Raw genomic sequence first — 20,436 nt, 5'->3', positions numbered from 1 at the left:
TAGTTATTGGTGCTATAACAACTGCTGATCATACAACACTGATATCTTAAGTCCGTGTTCGGGCCATGCGAGAGTGAGAGGCAACGATGGCGCCGGCGGCGTGTCGTCCTCGTCTGACTCCGAGTCATCCGCCAGTCGGGAGAGCGGGGCGACGGAGGCAGACACGAGTTTGGCGAGCTCGGGTGACAGCAGGATCTGTGGATGGGAAAAAGTGGCGTTAGAATAGGGATGTTGACACATGTTGAATTTTATAACAAAATCTAGTAAAATAGATAGCAAACGAGCAATTTATCACAATAATGTGGATATTAAAATAAAATATTGAAAAATTACAAAAATACAGGACCTGAAAGTTTCAAAATTTAAGTTTTTTTTTTAACTTCCAAAAACGATAAAAGTAAGGGTACCATTCGATTCCTTACATTTCACCAAAAAAAATATTGTATAGCAACTATATACATAAACGCAATATTTCACCGACAAAACGCAATTTTCTTGTTTTGTCCATACTACAACGTGGGCGATGACGTCACGGCCTCTGGCCGTTTTGAATAGGGCGTTTCGCGAGTGAAGTGCGACTGTCGGACTTTGACTACAATTTCTGACTTTTGTGTTACTTTAATGCAATGGGTCCCATATAGACATTTGATCCTAAAAACAAACCCGATCGATTGACACCATAAAAAAAAATTAGTCATGTAGCCTATTCATTTACCACTTTGAACGCAGTGTAGTTTAGGATGCCTGATTTTTGCAATCGGTTAATCATTAACCGTTAATGGCACAGAAATAGGGAATATTACGCGAAACTCTGCGTAGGGGGCGCCACTCCCACAATAAGTCACAATCTAAGGGTCTACCGCAAACGAGAGTCGAAATTCTGCACAATACATGCCTGCCCCTGTTGTCCACCATAGTTTATTAAGTTATGCTTAATTTCTTTGTCATATTGGTGAGCAATAATAGTACATTATTGCAGAGGCCGTGAAGTAAGGGATTGCAGGACGAGATTGCGGATAAAGCGAGTCTTGCAATCCCAATCTGGCCAAGGATTGTATATTGATTTTCTCAAACATTGTAAGAAAATAAAAATGTAAATTGCCGCCTTTTTTATTTTTTAAACTTGACATTTGAAAAAGCTATTCGAGCACCATGTTTAACTGCTTATAAAATATACTTGGTCAACCAAATCTTGTCAGTAAAAAAAGGCGCGAAATTCAAATTTTCTATAGTACGACATCCCTTCGCGCGCTTCGCGCCTACATTTTTCAAATTTGCCGCCTTTTTCTACTGACAAGATTTGGTTGACCATCTATAGTAGTATAGTACTTTAGTAATAAGAAATAAATAAAAAAGTTGCAAATATGCTTACAGAGAGAGTGGTCGTTGGCTGTATGTGATATTTCCTCTGTCAGTCTAATCTTAGTGAGCAAATTTAAAAAGTTAGAGCAGCGGACAATAATGTACGTTTCATACTAACTCCCTACATTACTTCTTGGCCTAGGTCAAGAAGTAATGTAAGGAGCCATAAATGAGCAACTTCATGTCTTCATTTCGTGACATTACATACATTTTGGAGTATGTTTGAGAAAAGAATATTTGTATTGTATTGTACATGAAGGTACAAATGTCAAGTGTACAAGTGTACCTGCAGCCAGTCTCCCCGGTAGCCGTAGGGCTTGGGGCCCGTGACGCAGGCGCCGGCCACGCGCGGCGACAGCACGGTGACCGCGCGCGACCCGTCGCGCCAAGTGAAGTGCCGGTCGTGCAGCACGCGCCCGCTGTTGTAGCAAACAAAACACTTGGAAAACTTCAAGTCACCACACCGACTGGTAAAGGCTCCTTTGATTGTTCAAAAACCGATAGCGAAGTTGCATTTTATCATAGAGAAATATAGTAAGACAAGAGTGCTCACTCCATACATCAGTTCAGACTATTAATTTCAGTGTCTACATCTAGCATCGAGTAGCGGAACTATCAGTACTGCTACTGGACAATAGATGTAGCACCGACCGGAAAGTCTTATCTCAACAGCATAAGACTTTCCGGTCGGTGCTACGTCTATTGTCAAGTAGCATTAGTAGGTTATTCACTACACGGCTAAATTAAGAAACATTCGCAAGTGATTCACAATCCTTGTCAGGTAACAGTGGATTGTCGAATTTCTACCCTCATTAAATTTACAAATGAAATTATTGCCATGTCAAAAAAATTATTTGAACATAAAAAACGTAAATAATATCCGTATGACCAATTACCGTCCCATTTTTATTAATTTATAACATAAAACATTTTGTATCGATAGTTGTAAAAAGTAGTATGTTAAAAAAATCATATTTCAAAAAATAGGCAAAATAACAAAACTTTTTTTTCTAAATCTAATTAACGAAGATATCTGCTATATTTGCTGACTAAAATCGAATTTTTATTTTATCTTCCACATGGATTTTTTTAGAGTCAAACATGAGCATTTTTCGAATTTCTCAATTTTCACTTATATTTTTCTATTAGAAGTAATTGATCTAACACAATTATATTTATTTTACAAGATGAACACGGCAAGTACTTTATATTTCAGAAAAAAGTAATATTTGATATGCACCAGGGTTGGCACAAGAACCAATTTAAAATTGCAATAATTGACCAATTAGGTATACACTTCGGGTGGTCACCATTTTTTTGTAGTTAATTCAGATAAATTTTGTCATACAGTATAATATCCACATTTCTTACCTAATCAAAAAAAGTAATAATTATTTCGTTACCTTTTATAGAAAAAAAGTTAGGTCTGATTTTGTACAAGCATGAATTTGACCCCACTGCTAACTTCGAATGGGCAGAACTTGAAAATTAAAAGATAAAAAAAAAAAACTGGTGGTGGTTCAGCACTTCTGCCACCATGAAATATATCCTCAATTTTTTTTATGCAAATCAAAAATCATGCGGCGCACTTTTTAATTCAAATTTGTTGAAATCACATGGAATGACCCTAGAGTAAGACAAAGATAATATGATTCTCTCTGTCTATGTTTGAAATGAGACAGTCCTTTGTCAAACTATAAATTGTTGTAAATTTAGGGTCGGTTGCACCAAACGGTTAGACTTCGTTTTTTTTTTTTTTTTTTTTATTAAAAATGGGCTTACTCATGGCCACAGACTAGCCGGGACGAAGACGTGGCCTACGATGGAGCGAGTCTGCCCAGAAGGTGCCTGTTCACCCTTGATTTGAAGGTTGCCGGGTTATATGAGCTCGGAAATATAGACGCCGGCAAGGAATTCCATTCCTTGGCAGTGCGCATAAGGAAAGAGGAAGCAAAGCGCTTCGTGCGGATTCGTGGAATATCTACCAGGTAAGGATGGAAACCGGCCGTGCGTCTAAAAGTCCGATGGTAGAATGGGGACGGTGGAATAAGCTCGTGTAGCTCTTGAGCACACTCCCCGAAGTGCAATCTGTAGAACACCGACAGACTGGCGACTTTCCGCCGATGGGCCAAAGACTGAAGCTTACCCGTTAGCTTCTTGTCACCAATCATCCTCCTGGCTCTGCGCTCCACTGAGTCTAAAGCAGCGAGTTGGTATTTAGCTGAGCCGTCCCACAGGTGACTGCAATACTCCATACACGATCGGACTTGAGCTTTATAAAGTGTTAGAAGCTGTCCAGGTGTGAAGTATCGCTTCACCTTATAGATCGAGATTATTATCGAGAGTTTCATAGTGGGTGTCATTCTGAATCCCTAACAACGTTTGTCCTAAAGTCACTTGCCCTAACTGGTTTGTCCTAATGGGCACATGCCCTAACGATCAATTGTCATAACGATTATTTTCCATAAAGGTTCTGAAAAATGGTTAGGTTTTAGAACTTGCTGCCACAAAGGTGGGTTAGGTTAGGGTTAGAACTGCGACCCTCGCAAAAAAGAAAATATGCTTAATAACATTAGGATAAGCAATCAATAATTAGGGAAACCAAAATTAGGGTTTTTAGTGTTAGGACAACTGATCATTATGACAAACAATATTAGGGAATGCAAAGATAGGAGAAAAGACTTTAGGGATTCAGATATAGATCCTTTCATAGTAAATCGCTGCGGCGCGCCGGCTGACGTTGATCAGTCTGTCAAGTATGGATGGTGCAACTGACACTTACTCTATGGCGAGAGGCAGCAAGCTAGCCGCTTCAGGGTTCATGATGAGATGCACTCCCTCCAGATACTCCACACGCTCCTCGCCACGCCACGACCCCTGAAAAAAAATCAGGTTCTACTACACACCAAACTATAAAGATTTTAATAAGAAACGAAAACATTAATATGTAGTTTAGCAAGCCATTTCCGTCAGTAGAAAAAGGCGGCATATTTAAAAAATGTAGGCGCGTAAGTGTCACATAAAAAAAACCGGCCAAGTGCGAGTCGGACTCGCGCACGGAGGGTTCCGCACCATCAACAAAAAATAGAGCAAAACAAGCAAAAAAACGGTCACCCATCCAAGTACTGACCCCGCCCGACGTTGCTTAACTTCAGTCAAAAATCACGTTTGTTGTATGGGAGCCCCACTTAAATCTTTATTTTATTCTGTTTTTAGTATTTGTTGTTATAGCGGCAACAGAAATACATCATCTGTGATAATATCAACTATCTAGCTATCACGGTTCGTGAGATACAGCCTGGTGACAGACGGACGGACGAACGGACGGACAGCGGAGTCTTAGTAATAGGCGGTAGTAATCCCGTTTCTACCCTTTGGGTACGGAACCCTAAAAAACCGGCCAAGTGCGGGTCAGACTCGCGCACGAAGGAATCCGTACCATTACGCAAAAGTCATGAATCTAAAATGTCATTTTATTTGCCTTTTCTTAAACTCATCTTCCTCGCGTTATCCCGGCATTTTGCCACGGCTCATGGGAGCCTGGGGTCCGCTTGGCAACTCATCCCAGTAATTGGCGTGGGCACTAGTTTTTACGAAAGCGACTGCCATCTGACCTTCCAACCCAGAGGGTAAACTAGGCCCGTATTGGGATTAGTCCGGTTTCCTCACGATGTTTTCCTTCACTGAAAAGCGACTGGTAAATATCAAATGATAATTCGTACATAAGTTTCTGAAAACCTCATTGGTACGAGCCGGGGTTCGAACCCGCGACCTCCGGATTGCAAGTCGCACGCTCTTACCGCTAGGCCACCAGCGCTTCCTGCATTTGCCTTTTCTTAAACTGCGAGATCTTATCTGCACCACAGAATAAGTAATAGTATTATCATACAGAACGGCCACGCACCGCCCCGCCCCGACTCGCATTACCTCGCCCCGCGACATGAATCTGACAGACTTCTGGCGTACTCTCAGTATAGCGACTTACCCACACATACACAATGACGTGTACAGACGTGCCGTGCACACATATAAACGCAATGATTTTTGATGTATGGCGTGTCCGCCCTGTGACAAGAGGGCGCAACTATTTCAAGGTAGGGATTATACAGTAACGGATATTGGGGTTTTCCAATCTATATTGGCGGAACCCCTGTCAAAAAGTGCGATATTTGTGTACAGTTTTTTTTGATGTTTTTGTTTTGTAACACTCGTTGAAATTCTTTGTTATAGAGGCCCAACGGAGCCGACATGTCTTTTTGATAAAGGCTCCTTTTAAATAAGTCGATATAAAAAAAATCTATTTTATTTTACCTGCATGAGTTCGGGTATCTCCGGCAGCGCTTTCTCTATGCTCGACATTTCGAAACTGTCTGTCGACATATGTCCCGACACTGAAAAAAGGTTTATTATGTATTTTCACCACACCAGCTCGGAAATACTTGTAATTGGGTTAATCAACTTTTTTTTGTCACACGTTGCTATGGTTACGGTTTCCCGAGTCACTCTTAAAATTCTAGGTTTTTCGTATTTAAATGAACCAAACTTGCATTTTATGGTAGTTATAAGAGCTTTCCATAATGGGACACCTACTGAGCATGTTAGTAGAACATGGTATAGCAGTTCTTCTAACAATCTATGCTACTATTGTCTCCTCGCTGATGGGACAGAATAACAACAAGAAATAGTTGATTGACTCACTTCAAAATCTGATGAGACAGTTGCATTTTATCCACGTGAACCCATAGAGAAATGTAAAGAAAGAGTGGTAACTCCATACATCAGTTTTCTTACCAAAACGCGAGTGGTTTCGTAGTCGACATAACGTCAAGTAGTGGAACTATCAGTACCGCTATTTGACACCAGATGACACTAGTTTCGCTAAAAATAGTCGAGCATTAGAGTTTTTGTTTGCCGCGATATCTATTGTCAACTAGCAGTACTGATAATGTCCGCTACTAGACGCTAGATATCGACTACGAAATAACTCGCGTTTTCTCTCTTTATTTTGGCTCAAACAGTGATTACAGAAGAGTTACATTGAAAAAATATTACATATAATATTGACAAAAGCGTTGTGGTAAGAAAACTGATGTATGGAGTTGCCACTCTTTCTTTACTTATACAGAGTGTTGCCTGTAACATGACCAAATAATCAAAACACATATTATACTCTTCAATCTATAAAACTTTTGTTAAATAACTTTTAAAAATTACGAATCCTATAGTAGACTTCGTATTTTTCATACAAAATAAATATTGCCTTCAATGTACGCTGACATCAGTGTGTTTGACGATGCTTGTCACGCCTTACATAACAACATTTGCAGTACATTGCGTCTTAGAATAAACTTTAGTGTAATAAAAATCAAAACAAGTTATTTTTAAAGGTAGCTGAACAAATGTTGGTCAGTTTGAGGAGTATAGCCTACTGTTTAATTTTTTGCTCCTGTTACAGGAAACACCCTGTATTTCTCTATGGTGAAGCACAGTAATCTGATGCTAATATTAGGAAGGCCCACGGTACCTTCAGTGGGTCTGTCAGACATGGAGCTGAGCCCCCGCTTGAGGGTGTCCTTGATCTGTTGCTCGACGCGCGGGGACAGGGCGCCCGACTCTTGCTCCTTGCTCTGAAAACACAAATATACAGGGTGGATTTTCTTTTTGGGTCAGTGAGGGCAGCTACCAGATCCCGTGCTGCTACGAGAAAACGGTCTTAGAAGACCTTCCCTCGATTTCAAATGAATGAAGATTGGCTTTTACAGATTTTGGAAAAAACATACAGGGTGCGAGAAAAAGGTCATTTTTGAGAAAAAATTTTTTTGATGCCAATCGATCCCATTCCTATTGAGGATCAAAAGCTTGTATGGAAGCAAAAAACAATTTCCGGCTAGAAAAGCCACAAATTGAGGAAAACTTTTCTTTTGGGTGCTAGTACTAGTGTAAGACAATGGTAGTATGATTATCGCTGTCTATGGTTGACATAAGACAGTCCTTTGACAACCTATATGTCAATGTATAAAACACAATGAGTACTGTATGTTTCGTGTATATTTTTTAATAGCGACCCGCCCCGGCTTCGCATGGGTTAACAAATTATGCACTTGAACCTTCCTGAAGAATCACTCTATCGATAAGTGAAATATTCGGGTACTATCCGGTATCCGACCTTTATTTTAATATGCGGCCGGATACCGGATCGTAACCTACTACTATACGGCCGGATATACCGGATAGTTGCTCGATTTCGGAGTAAACAATTTAAACATTCCACTCACTAGCACGCGCACTCATTTCGAACCTAGAAATGAGTCCGCGTGCATGTTCACTACGAAACAGGTCAAAATCTGCACAATGCGCACCTCAAAATGTAGGTATACTTCGGCGGGCCGAATATTCGGCCGATGGTCAGGCCGAATATCCGGAGCCGGCCAAACGGGTCTCTATTGTTTCCCAAATAGTTTTAAGCCATAATGTATTGTTTGCCCGCATTTTCGTTAGTCATAATTGATTTGGTTCAGAAACGCGTCACTTTTCAGGATTGCCATAAAACAAACCTAACATAACCTAACCTATCTACAGGATAACCTAACGAAAATCCTGAAATGTTAACGGTTTCAGTTTTATGACTAATGATAATATGACAAACAATACATTATGATTTAAAACTTTATGGGAAACAACGGGACCCCCGGCCAAACAACTATCCGTTGCATCTCTATAGATGGTCAAGCAAATCTTCGCGAAATTCAAATTTTCTATGGGACGATATCCATTCGCGCCTACATTTTTCAAATTTGCCGCCTTTTTCTACTGACAAGATCTGCTTGACCATCTAATACCTTTAAACGAGCAATTCTTGTTTATTTATTTATTTATATATATATATATATATATATATATATATATTTCGGGATCTCGGAAACGGCTCTAACGATTTCGATGAAATTTGCTATATGGGGGTTTTCGGGGGCGAAAAATCTATCTAGCTAGGTCTTATCTCTGGGAAAACGCGCATTTACGAGTTTTTTTAGGTTTTCCGAGCGAAGCTCGGTCACCCAGATATTATACAGGGTGTAATCTAAAACGTGATACAAGATAATCAAACCTGAATCTTTTCATGATTTTGAACAACTTTTACTATGGGGTCAACTTTGTAAATTAACAATAAAAAAAATCTTTGCCATACATTTTTGTCTACCTCTCCTTGACCATTTCTATGGAACAGCTCAATTTTTTTTTAATATTACAAAATTGACCCCATAGTAAAAGTTGTTCAAAATCATGAAAAGATTCAGGTTTGATTATCTTGTATCACGTTTTAGATTACACCCTGTATAATTATAAGGCGTAAACATACTGGTGTCCACGGCAGCGCGGTGACCCTGGCCGACACGCCGGCCAGGTGCGCCGGGCTCCGGATTAGTCGCGCGACTCGCACCTTCCGCGCGGACGTGCGGCGCGACACGTGCGTCACCAGCCAGCTGCCGCCGCAACTAGGTGAAAAAAAAAATAGTTGGTCACGTATGGATACCTCCGCGCTGTCCCTGCGGTGCGGAGGTATCCATAACGGATTTTCCTCCCAAAAAAAAAAAAAAAAAATAAATAAATAGTTGGTCAAACCAAATAGACTACTTTCCTACTAGTCAATTCAGTTTTTAATTCTTATGGCTTATGGCATCTGTCCATTGGGACAATTTCGCCAATTTCCTACTAATCAAATCAGTTTCTTTTTTAGAACTGTCAAAACGATTTGCTAATATGGAACTTATAGATGGTCAAACAGATCTTGTCAGTAGAAAGAGGCGGGAAATTTGAAAAACGTAGGCGCGAAGGGATATCGTCCCATAGAAAATTTGTGTAAAATAAGCTTGAAAACTTCAACGAAGAGCGCCAAAACCCGATTTCGCTCTACCCTGATCAAGGGCTCGGGCCGGCACTGGTGTTATGTATGCCGACGCGCACGAATAAAGGTAGACCGAGCGCGGTCTACACGACTTTGACACCCGCCCGCCATCTTCAGTTACCCGTGAACAAGATGCATGTAACTGCGTCCAAATATCGGGAGCTTAAAAATAATACAAAAGGTAATCACGGTTCATATCCCGGTCGATATAAGTCTAGTGAAACTTAAAGCAGGCGTGGCTCACTCCGCGATTTCGTCGCTTTGCTACAGGTAGCTAAAAGTACATCCGTTCGGCCCCAATTTTGGGGAAAGCCATAAGCCGCGCGTGGCGCTGTCGCCACCTAGCGGCCATATCTGGCTGATCGTAACAGACGCGTTTTGTTAGAGAGTGAGTCTTCTGTACTTAGTAATATTATTTATTCTGTGCTTAAAGGTAATAAAACGGTCCGGACCTGGGGTCTTCTTGTAACAGTTTGAGCACCTCGAAGCCGGAGCTGCGCTGCGCCGCGCGCAGCTCGCGCCCCGTGCACCCCACCAACTGAAATATAAACAAACACATCCTTAAAAGGGGCCGTTCCATTCTCCGTTTGTCGCCGGTCCCGTATTGGGTTACCCTCCTTCCTTCCTTAACCTTTTGGACGCCAATGACCGATATACAGGGTGGAAAGATAAGTCGGGCCCTGGCGGGAAACTACCTTAAATCCTTAAGCTGGCTCATTTTACTTAAAGTATTTTTCTTTTTTTCTTCAATTTGGCTTGTCTAAAAAAATCTTGAGTACTAAATATTAGATTTTATGGATATTTCGTACGGCAGACGAGTGTAAGACCTAATGTTTCTTGGAGAAATGTTATCATTAACATTAACTGTATCGACTAGTAGAATAAAATTGCGAGTTTTTATTTTTTGGAATTTTTAGTCGGTTCGAGTCCCGGGCGAGGCAAGCGAGTTTTAGAAAATCTTTGAATGCAGTTTTGTTTCTTTTTAAAATTAAAGGAATGTCTCCTTTAAGTAAAATGAGCCAGCTTAAGGATTTAAGGTAATTTAAGGTAGTTTCCCTCCAGGGCCCGACTTATCTTTCCACCCTGTATACGCAGTTACGCACCGCAGGTCCAACGCCAAAGACGGATTAATCGGTCATAGACCACAGAGCAACATAGACCTACGTGCATATGCATAAAGTTCAATTTCAGTCTTGACACTTCGGTGACGTGGCGTCTGAGTGACAGCTTTTGTGTTTGACACGGCGTCGAAAAGGTATAATATCATGTAGTCTCGACTTGTGTCTGTTTTCATATCCTCTATTTACAATCGGGCATTAAACAAACTGTCTCTGTTTAGCCCAATGGTTGACTGGTAGAGAATGCCTCAAGGCGTTAAGTCCGCCATTTGTACTCTTTTTGCGTAAATTTGTGCAATAAAGTTTAAATAAATAAAATACCCTCCTCCAATTGAGGGGGCATTTAAATCATCTCGAGGCAGAGGTGACGGGACTTATAAAACGTAGACTAGTAGACGGAATAGCCCCTATGACGGAATTAGCCATATTGACCTTATAGTCTTTGAGAAAATGTACTTCAATTGGGAATATTAAGCGAAAATCTGCGTAGGGAGCGCCACTACCACAATCTATCACAATCTGAGGGTCTACCGCGAAACAAGAAAATCGAGATTTCGTTATCTAGCCTCCCTATCACTCTTGCATATTCGAGCGATAAAGAGGCAGGTAACTAAATTTAGATTTTCGCGTTTTCGAAATTGGGGGGGGGGGGGGGTCTGGATGATGGTAGCATGACGTAGGAGGAAACGGGGTCATTCGAAGCATGATTTTCGGATGATTTTAAGGAGGGGGGGTCAAAAATAGATGACGTAATTTATGAACAGCCCCTAGGCCCTTTGTAAACAATGTTGATGTATCAATGTCATATTTTATTATCTGTGAAAACTTGCCAAAAAATCGTTTAAGGCACTGTATATGGTTTACGATGGGTGCTGCACTCTGGCGGCAGATCATTGCAATAATTACCTATTACCTATAGATGGTCAAGCAGATCTTGTCAGTAGAAAAAGGCGGCAAATTTGAAAAATGTAGGCGCGAAGGGATATCTACCCATAATTTGAATTTCGCGCCTTTTTTTACTGACAAGATTTGGTTGGCCATCTATATCTATTTCCTACCTGCAGAAAGTTGACTCGTCCGTACGGCGTGTCGGTAGTGCGCAGACGAGCGTCCTCGGCCACGAGTAGATGGCGCACGCGCGACGCGCTCGCGTCTAACGGCGCGTGCCAAGACACGTGGTCGCCTGACACAAACTTGTTGCCTGCAAACATGACATTATATCACAGGGCGGACACGCCATACATCAAAAATCGGCCAAGTGCGAGTCGGACTCGCGCACGGAGGGTTCCGCACTGTAATAACCTGACAGTGATTGCTGTGGCAACACTGAGATATGCCTGTCATTGTTATCATGTAACGGAACACATTTTCGTATAGCGCTAAATAAACCGTAATTAATTAATTTACTGTTTTATTTGGCTCCAAAATATAATAATGGCGACGAGAAAATAACGTAATACGCGTGTGGACTGAAATACGTCAAAAGTTTTAGTTCCAAAAAGTAAAAACTCTGTTTGTGATACTCTTGTGAGGTTAGCATATATAACCTCCAAATGTCACTAAGTGAACACTTTTGGAGTGATATTTCGCAAAAAAAGACAAGTTTTGTGCAAAATTTAAGCAAAAGTGAACTATTACAAATATTAGAAGAACTGCAACTGAACCACGAGTTAGAAACAATAGACGAATTAAGGAAATTCCTAAGGGACGCGATCAAAAGTGGACAACTTATAAAGACTCCACAAACGCAGGAATTACCAGTCATGGCGGTGAATTATGTAAATTATCACATAGAACCCTTTGATGGACGTGATTTTGACACATTCGAGTTGCAGTTGCAGTGCCTAATTAGCTTGAATAATGTGCCGGAAGACAAGAAAGTGGCCCTGCTAATCACTAAAGTTACACCAAAAGTGTTAGAAACACTTAATCACATGTGTGCTCCTGCCAAACCAAATGAAAAGTCATTTACTGATCTCATCAAGCTATTGGAAGATAGATACAACAAATCCACTTCCGTTCCTGTGGATCGGGCAGAATTTAGAAAATGTAACCAGAAGGCAGAAGAAAGCATAGAAGACTACATTATACGATTGAAGAAAGCTGCAAAGAAATGTAATTTTAAGGATTTTAAAGACCAGGTGAAAGAAAAACTTATCGACGGAGTGTATTCATCTCTTGTTAAATTTGAATTACTTAAGAATGGCAACCAAACACTTGATGAATTAACCACCTTAGCGAGTACTGTGGAGGCGGCGTGGCTGCAGACTAAAATGAAGATGCCAGTGGAGGAACCAGCTTCTAGTATGTTTTTTGTCAAGCAGAATGCACAGAGTAAGCCAAAACAAATTCAGAATAAAGTCAATCGCGGGTCAACAGCATCTGGTAAGTCACTGAAGTGTTTTTGTTGTGGTAAAAATAACCATTTAAAAAGTGAATGCAGTTTAAAAAATAAATATTGCTCAGAATGTGGCCAACAAGGTCATCTGTACAAAATGTGTCCTAAAACCCATAAAATGAACATACTTGAAATTAACAGTGAAATGGAAAATAAAAACTCTGACATTGAGCAGTCTATTCAAGGACTTTTTCCAGACAGTGACGACTATTATAATATTTACAGTTGTAAATCAACCACAAATAAGGTACCCCCTTGTTTGGTGGATGGTAGTGTGAATGGTGTGATATTCAAGTTTGAATTAGATACCGGGGCTGAAACATCAACTATTTTGCAAAAGGATTTGGAAATTTTAAATTTAACACATGAAGTAAAAGAGACAAATGTCAATTTCAAAAATTATGACCAAACCATCACACAGCCATTGGGAATAATACATAACATAAAATTTAAAATTAATAATGACACTAAAAATGTTGACTTATTTGTGGTTGAAAACTATAAGCCTAGGTTATTGGGCCGAGATTTGTTAAAAATGTTCGGAATGTGGCCATTAAAATTATACAGAAACGAAGGGACAGACCCCGTCAACACCATAAAAGAAAATTTTTCTGAGGTATTTACCCCTGGGTGGGGTAATTTTAAGGGTGAATGCATATCCTTGAAATTAAAAGAAAATGCACAACCCAAATGTTTACCTGTTAGAACAGTGCCATTTGCACTCAAAGAAAAAGTATCCCAAGAAATTAAAAGGTTATTAGATAACAAAAGAATAGAACCTGTCAAATATAGCAAATGGGGAACTCCCGTGGTGCCTATATTAAAGCCGGATGGATCTGTACGCTTGTGTGGAGATTATAAGGTAACTTTAAACCCACAACTCGAAATAGATCGCTTTCCACTACCACATGTGGAAGATATTTTCAATAAATTAAGGGGTGCAGATTATTATTGTGAACTGGACCTTCGAGAGGCTTATCTACAGGCACCACTGGATGATCAGTCCCAAGATTTAACCGTAATAGTGACAGAAATAGGCACCTTCAAATATAAATACCTACCCTATGGTGTTAGTACGGGGCCTGGGTCTTTCCAAAGGTTGATGGCACAAAAATTACAAGACATACCTAATGTGATTGTTTTTATTGACAATATATATATGTGCGGAAAAACAATGACGGAAATGACAAATACACTTGAGTTGGTTTTGAGTAAATTAAAAGAATGTGAATTTAAATTAAAAGTCGAAAAGTGTAAGTTTTTCCGGAAAAATATAGATGTTTTCGGTTATAGAATAGATAAACAAGGCATTAAAATAATAAAGGAAAATATTGAACCCATATTAAACCTAGATCCACCAGAAAATTTGACAATGCTACGTTCATTTCTAGGTAAGATAAATTATTATGGTAGATTCTTAAAAGATTTAGCGACAACGCTTCATCCACTTTATGAATGTACAAGGCAGGGAACTTTTGTCTGGACTGATGAGTGTCAAAAAGCATTTAATTTAGTAAAAAGAAAATTAGGTTCTGCCACTAATTTAACTCATTACAATCCTGATCTTCCGTTAATTTTAACATGTGATGCCTCTGCATACGGTGTTAGTGCTATAATTTCAAACCGAGGCACTGATGGAATAGTGAGGCCGATTGCATTTGCTAGCAAAAAACTTAATGACACAGAACAAAAATATACCACCTTAGACAAAGAAGCTTTTGCAATAATCTTTGGGGTTACCAAATTTTACAATTACACATATGGCAGACCCTTTGAGCTAGAGACAGATAATGCTGCTCTTACTCGGATATTTGGACCGCATAAAGCAATACCCAGAATGGCAGCTAAACGCCTTCAGCATTATGCAATATTTCTTTCAGCCTTTAGTTACACTATTAAACACATCAGTACAGACAGAAACCCAGCAGACTATTTGTCAAGACTGCCAAAAGAGAATGACGATACAAAATATCATGCATTATGTATAAATAACACAGAAATTGTAAATGTAAATTATATTAATGACTCTGATTTGAAATCTCTAAACTGGAAATTGATACAAAATAATACCAAAAAAGATGTAATTCTTTCTAAGGTACATATGTACTGCCAGGATGGCTGGCCAGAAAAGGTGACAGATAAAAATTTAGATCCTTATTACTTGAGGAGACATGAAATTAGCACAGATAGAGATTGCATAATGTGGGGTCATCGGATCATAATACCTGAAAACTTGAGACAAACTGTTTTGGATGAACTCCATCTAACACATTTTGGAACCTCAAGAATGATAGAAATGGCCAAAGCTTACTTTTGGTGGCCTAAGCTTAATGAATGTATTGAAAAGATTGCGGGCTCTTGCAAATTATGTTTAGAAAATAGACATAACCCGGCTAAAGCGGTTCCAAAGTGTTGGCCAATTCCTCCGGGACCATGGTTTAGAATTCATGCTGATTTTTTAGGCCCATTATTTGGGAAAATGTACTTAATAATAGTTGATAGTTATTCCAAATGGCCTGAAGCATTTCAAATGGCTAATATTGGTTCTAACTTAACAATAATTAAATTTAAAGAATTATATGTAAGATATGGGTTCCCTGTTCACTTAGTAACAGATAATGGCACTGCTTTTACAAGTCACGAATTTCAAGAATTTTGTAGAGTTACAGGTGTTAAGCATACTTTCACTTCTCCTCACTATCCGGCCACTAACGGTGCGGCCGAAAGATTTGTAGAGACGTTTAAATCACATATGAAAAAAATTATTGAAAGTGGCAAATCGCATAACTATGCCTTAGGCATATTTTTGTTTGATTACCGCACGACCACACACACAACCAGTGGAGCAACTCCAGCTCGGTTGATGATGGGTAGAGAATTGCGAAATAGATTTTCACTATTAAGACCTGCACCCATATATCAAAATCTTGTAGAGGCACAAGAAAAACAGTTAAAGTATGCTAAGGGTGCCAGAATTGTAGACTTATCTGAGGGTGACTTAGTTAATGTTAAGGATTTTAGAAGGGGGAAGAAGTGGTCAAAAGGTCACATAGTTCAGGTTTTGATGCCTGGCTCTACTTTCATGGTAGAAGTGGAAGGAGTAAAATGGAAGCGTCATGCTAACCAATTGCATAAACTTAAATAAGTATTAAACTGTTATTTTGTTATATGTAAGACTTAGTTAGAACTTGATAGAGTCGATCAAAGAATATAATACTCATAGTATTATAGTATAATATAGTTTAAGATCTAGCCTAGCCTTATAGTTTAAGGGGGTGGAGAGTGTAATAACCTGACAGTGATTGCTGTGGCAACACTGAGATATGCCTGTCATTGTTATCATGTAACGGAACACATTTTCGTATAGCGCTAAATAAACCGTAATTAATTAATTTACTGTTTTATTTGGCTCCAAAATATAATACGCACCATCAACAAAAAATAGAGCAAAACAAGAAAAAAAAAAACAAGCAAAAAAACGGTCACCCATCCAAGTACTGACCCCGCCCGACGTTGCTTAACTTCGGTCAAAAATCACGTTTGTTGTATGGGAGCTCCGCTTAAATCTTTATTTTATTCTGTTTTTAGTATTTGTTGTTATAGCGGCAACAGAAATACATCATCTGTGAAAATTTCAACTGTCTAGCTATCACGGTTCGTGAGATACAGCCTGGTGACAGACGGACGGACGGACGGACGGACAGCGGAGTCTTAGTCATAGGGTCCCGTTTTTACCCTTTGGGTACGGAACCCTAAAAATGATTTGCGTTTATATGTGTGCGCGGCACGTCTGTACACGCATCATTGAGTTTCTGACGGAATCCTGACATGCTCTCAGTAGAGCGACTTACGCACACATTCATGTCGCGGGCGAGGTAATCCGAATCGGGGCGGGACGGTGCGTGTCCGTTCTGTATGATAATACTATTACTTATTCTGTGCTTATATTAATTCTGTATAACAGGAATCAGCAGGAATTAGCATTAGAAAAAAGGTAAACAATCTTGATGTGTCTTTTTTATTGAAAAACACTTTTGAAAAATAAGTCACGGCAAATATGTAACATCCTTTTAGTAATAGTTACTGATTTAATAAAAGCGTTTTTAAATTTAAAAGTAGTATTTTTCTAATGGGGCTGTTCATAAATTAAGTCACCTATTTTTGACGAGTTTTGACCCCCCCATCCCCTCCTAAAATCATCCAAAAATCATGCTTCGAATGACCCCGTTTCCCCCTATGTCATGCTACCATCATCCGATGTCCAGAACTCCAGACGGTTCTGCCCCGCCCCAATTCGAAATGAGGTAATTTAGCCCCAATGCTAAAAAAACGAAGTATAGCATAGAAATAGGCATCTGACTTAGAGCTAAAAAATAACTGTGGCGCCGCGAGCCGAGTCATTCAACTGTAAGGCCTGACAACATCACATATAGATTGACATGTAGAATTTTTCATCACACTTGCTCGAAAAATATCTTATTTCATGCAGGTGTACAGTCAGCAGCAAAAGTTGCTAAGCGGGCGAGGTGTTCATAATTACCTTGACGCGCTCTTATTCTCTTAACAATAAAGTCGCGTCAAGATCATTTTGAACACCTCGCCCGCTTAGCAACTATTGCTGCTGACTGTACTGAAGGGTAAAAGTCTATATTGTTCCTGCGGGAGTTATGGACTGCGAAAAAAAAAGCTATAACTCCCTAGGAAGTTATAGCTTTCTTATTAGGGTTCCGTGCCTCAAAAGAAACATACACAAAAAAGTTGGTGTGTACACGTGCCACACGGGTCTCTATTGTTTCCCAAATAGTTTTAAGCCATAATGTATTGTTTACCCGAATTTTCGTTAGTCATAATTAATTTGGTTCAGGATAACCTAACGAAAATCCTGAAATGTTAACAGTTTCAGTTTTATGACTAATGATAATATGACAAACAATGCATTATGACTTAAAACTTTATGGGAAACAACGGGACCCCGTGCCACACATGTACAAAAACAGTCTAAGTGAACTTACCCGTGCTGAAGATGTATCTAGCGAGCGCCTGCAGCAGTGCAGCGGGCCACAGCGGCGGCGGAGCCCCGGCGGCCGGCGCGGCCAGGCGGAAGGTCAGCTCCAGCCCGTACCCCGAGGGCTGCGAGCGGTCCGTCCCGGGGACCGGGTGCACGCGCCCGTCTCCGTGCAGGTCTGAGAGACCGAAGCTGGAAACATGGTTAAAGGTATTACTTATCAAAGTAACGGCATAGTTATATATGTGATGTAGCTGTAGCACCATAATTTCAACATGCCTAACTTCCTATTATACTGTACTAGCGACCCGCCCCGGCTTCGCACGGGTTAACAAATTATACATAAACCTTCCTCTTGAATCACTCTATCTATTTAAAAAAACCGCATCAAAATCCGTTGTGTAGTTTTAAAGATCTAAGCATACATAGGGACAGACAGCGGGAAGCGACTTTGTTTTAAGCTATGTAGTGATTGATTGCAATACCTGACATAGTGCCAGTGCGGAGGCACTTGCTCCTCGGGTACTCCGGGGTGCCAGTACATGCTGATGTAGTCCAACGGGTCCTCACCACCCAACCTGCAACCATGTTTACTTATCTCTTATAAGATAAGATAAGATTTCTTTAATGTCTAAGCTTAATTGTATATTCGACGCTAAGCGCGACGAGCTGAAAACGCACCAGCCTGCTCCCATTCACTACCACTACATGGCGGTGTCCTCACGTGCCCTCAATGTGCGCGGGGGTTCACCTCGAAGATCGGCTACGTCAGCCATCTTCGGGCGCACGAGCGCCAAGCAAAGTACGAGTCAAAGTGGTCCCCATGGCCGAAATCGGCCGGAAGGATCATATTTATAAAAATAAATATTGTTGTGAGGCAGAATATCAACACATAACAAGTCTCATCAGAAGTCGTAGGCAACATCAAGGGTCTGCTAGGCTTCCTGGTAGAGCTGGGTTGGCAGGAATAGTGCCGCCAACCCATCACGCAAAATAGGCGCAATAATATGACGTCGAGTTGCGGAAACCAAGCCCGCGAATACATATAAAGCCCCGTCTCCATATCGCGCAAACCATCGAACATTGGCTCGCGCGCGGCAGCCGCGCGCAATGGATACCGGGCGCATCGAGTTGGCTCGCGCGACAGCCCGGTATCCATTGCGCGCGGCTGCCGCGCGAGCCAATGTTCGATGGTTTGCCGCGCGATATGGAGACGGGGCTTAACATATAACAAGTCTCAGTACTTGAAAATTGAGATATAGATATGTATTAATAATTATGTTATTTAAAGCACCATTTCATCATAAAGCAAAATAACTATACCTCTTTTTTTTAGCATGAGACAAAGGGTAAACCATTTGGATGTAAAGATAAAAGATAAAGATAAAAGATTTTTAAGTGGAAGTTTTTAAGGATGTGTATTTTTATTGAAAAATACTTTTTAAAAATGAGTGCTGTACTTAACAACAATTATATAGCAAGGATATATAATTATATGTTTACATTCTTTTGGTTTCATAAGTTAGTTACTATTTTATTAAAAGATTTTTTTCAACCAATTTAGTCAAGACATACATATCACTATTTGAGTCACACTTAACACTTAACTCACCAATATTTTAAGCGTGTGGTGACCTGTAGTGGATTAGGCTGGTCAGGGTACAGTTCGGAGCATGCATCACACAGAGCTTTAAGTCCGGCTGGGACCAGTCTATCTGTAATTAGTAAATACACTTAATATTACTAAAATACCCAGGAGATCCTCTGGAGTTACTTAACCTATGCAAAAACTCATCCTAGATATTAATTCGTAAATTTGTAAAGCAACCAAATGTATTAATGCCATACAACTAACTAAATTACTAAAAGTATTGCTTATTTAGTTCAAAATGTACTGAGGCATTTCTGTAGACCTAATTGACGCTATTATTTCATAATTGTTAGTCACAGGTTTAGATATACCGTTGAGTAAAAAGTATTTTGAATAGTACACTAGCCCTGCCTGTAAATTATACAAATATCTAACTCATCATCATCATTTTAGCCTTCGGTCGCCCACTGCTGAGCTCTAACTAATATGCAGATATGCAGGTCCAATCTAGGTCCATCCAGCAAAATCATCATGGTGATTTATAATACACCTTCTCCTAGTCCAATGACTAATGTCGTTCTTTTGTCTAATGTCTAGTCAAAGGAACGATTAATTTATCACATATAGATTAATAGTAATTCTGCAAAGGAAACCTACCAGCTTGAGCAGCAGCCTGTTCAGCCTCCTGGCTGTTGGAGGACTCGCCTGTGCCCAGGCCCTGCGCCTGCGCAAGGAAGCTCAGCGCGCTGCTCCGCACCACCCCGTCGCCCGGCGGACCGGGCCCGCTGGCTGCCATCGCACAATACACCGAATTACTTAATTAATAACCAATTAACGCGTAGGAAACGAAATAATGGATAAATGCGAGTTTGTCGTCAACAAAAGAAACAAAAGCGATGAAATGTCATGTCAAACCGCCTGTGTCCAGTGTGTGCGTTCGGAAATGATGATGATTAGAATTTTAATAGCGAAATGAAGATGAAATCCAAGTTTGAGTTTGGAAAAATACTTAAATAGGGGTTATAATTAAAACAAGAAGAATATATTACTCAATTAACC

At 40.1% G+C, this 20,436-nt stretch overlaps 1 protein-coding gene across 1 annotated transcript; it reads right to left on the bottom strand.

Annotated features, from left to right (window-relative positions):
• On the bottom strand, window positions 1-20,287 carry LOC134659600 (suppressor of fused homolog). The gene is made up of 12 exons (XM_063515276.1): window positions 20,035-20,287; window positions 19,399-19,501; window positions 18,272-18,364; window positions 17,794-17,978; window positions 11,442-11,584; window positions 9,718-9,803; window positions 8,720-8,855; window positions 6,887-6,989; window positions 5,674-5,753; window positions 4,145-4,239; window positions 1,649-1,781; window positions 1-195 (listed from the first exon to the last, which is right to left on the bottom strand). The coding sequence occupies exons 1-12, from the start codon at window positions 20,171-20,173 to the stop codon at window positions 13-15; spliced, it is 1,479 nt and encodes a 492-aa protein (XP_063371346.1). The 5' UTR covers window positions 20,174-20,287; the 3' UTR covers window positions 1-12.
• Window positions 20,288-20,436: the final 149 nt, after the last annotated feature.

Source organism: Cydia amplana, chromosome 25, assembly GCF_948474715.1.
Source record: "Cydia amplana chromosome 25, ilCydAmpl1.1, whole genome shotgun sequence".
NCBI lineage: Eukaryota > Metazoa > Arthropoda > Insecta > Lepidoptera > Tortricidae > Cydia > Cydia amplana.
This window is presented reverse-complemented; position numbering and strand designations above follow the sequence as displayed.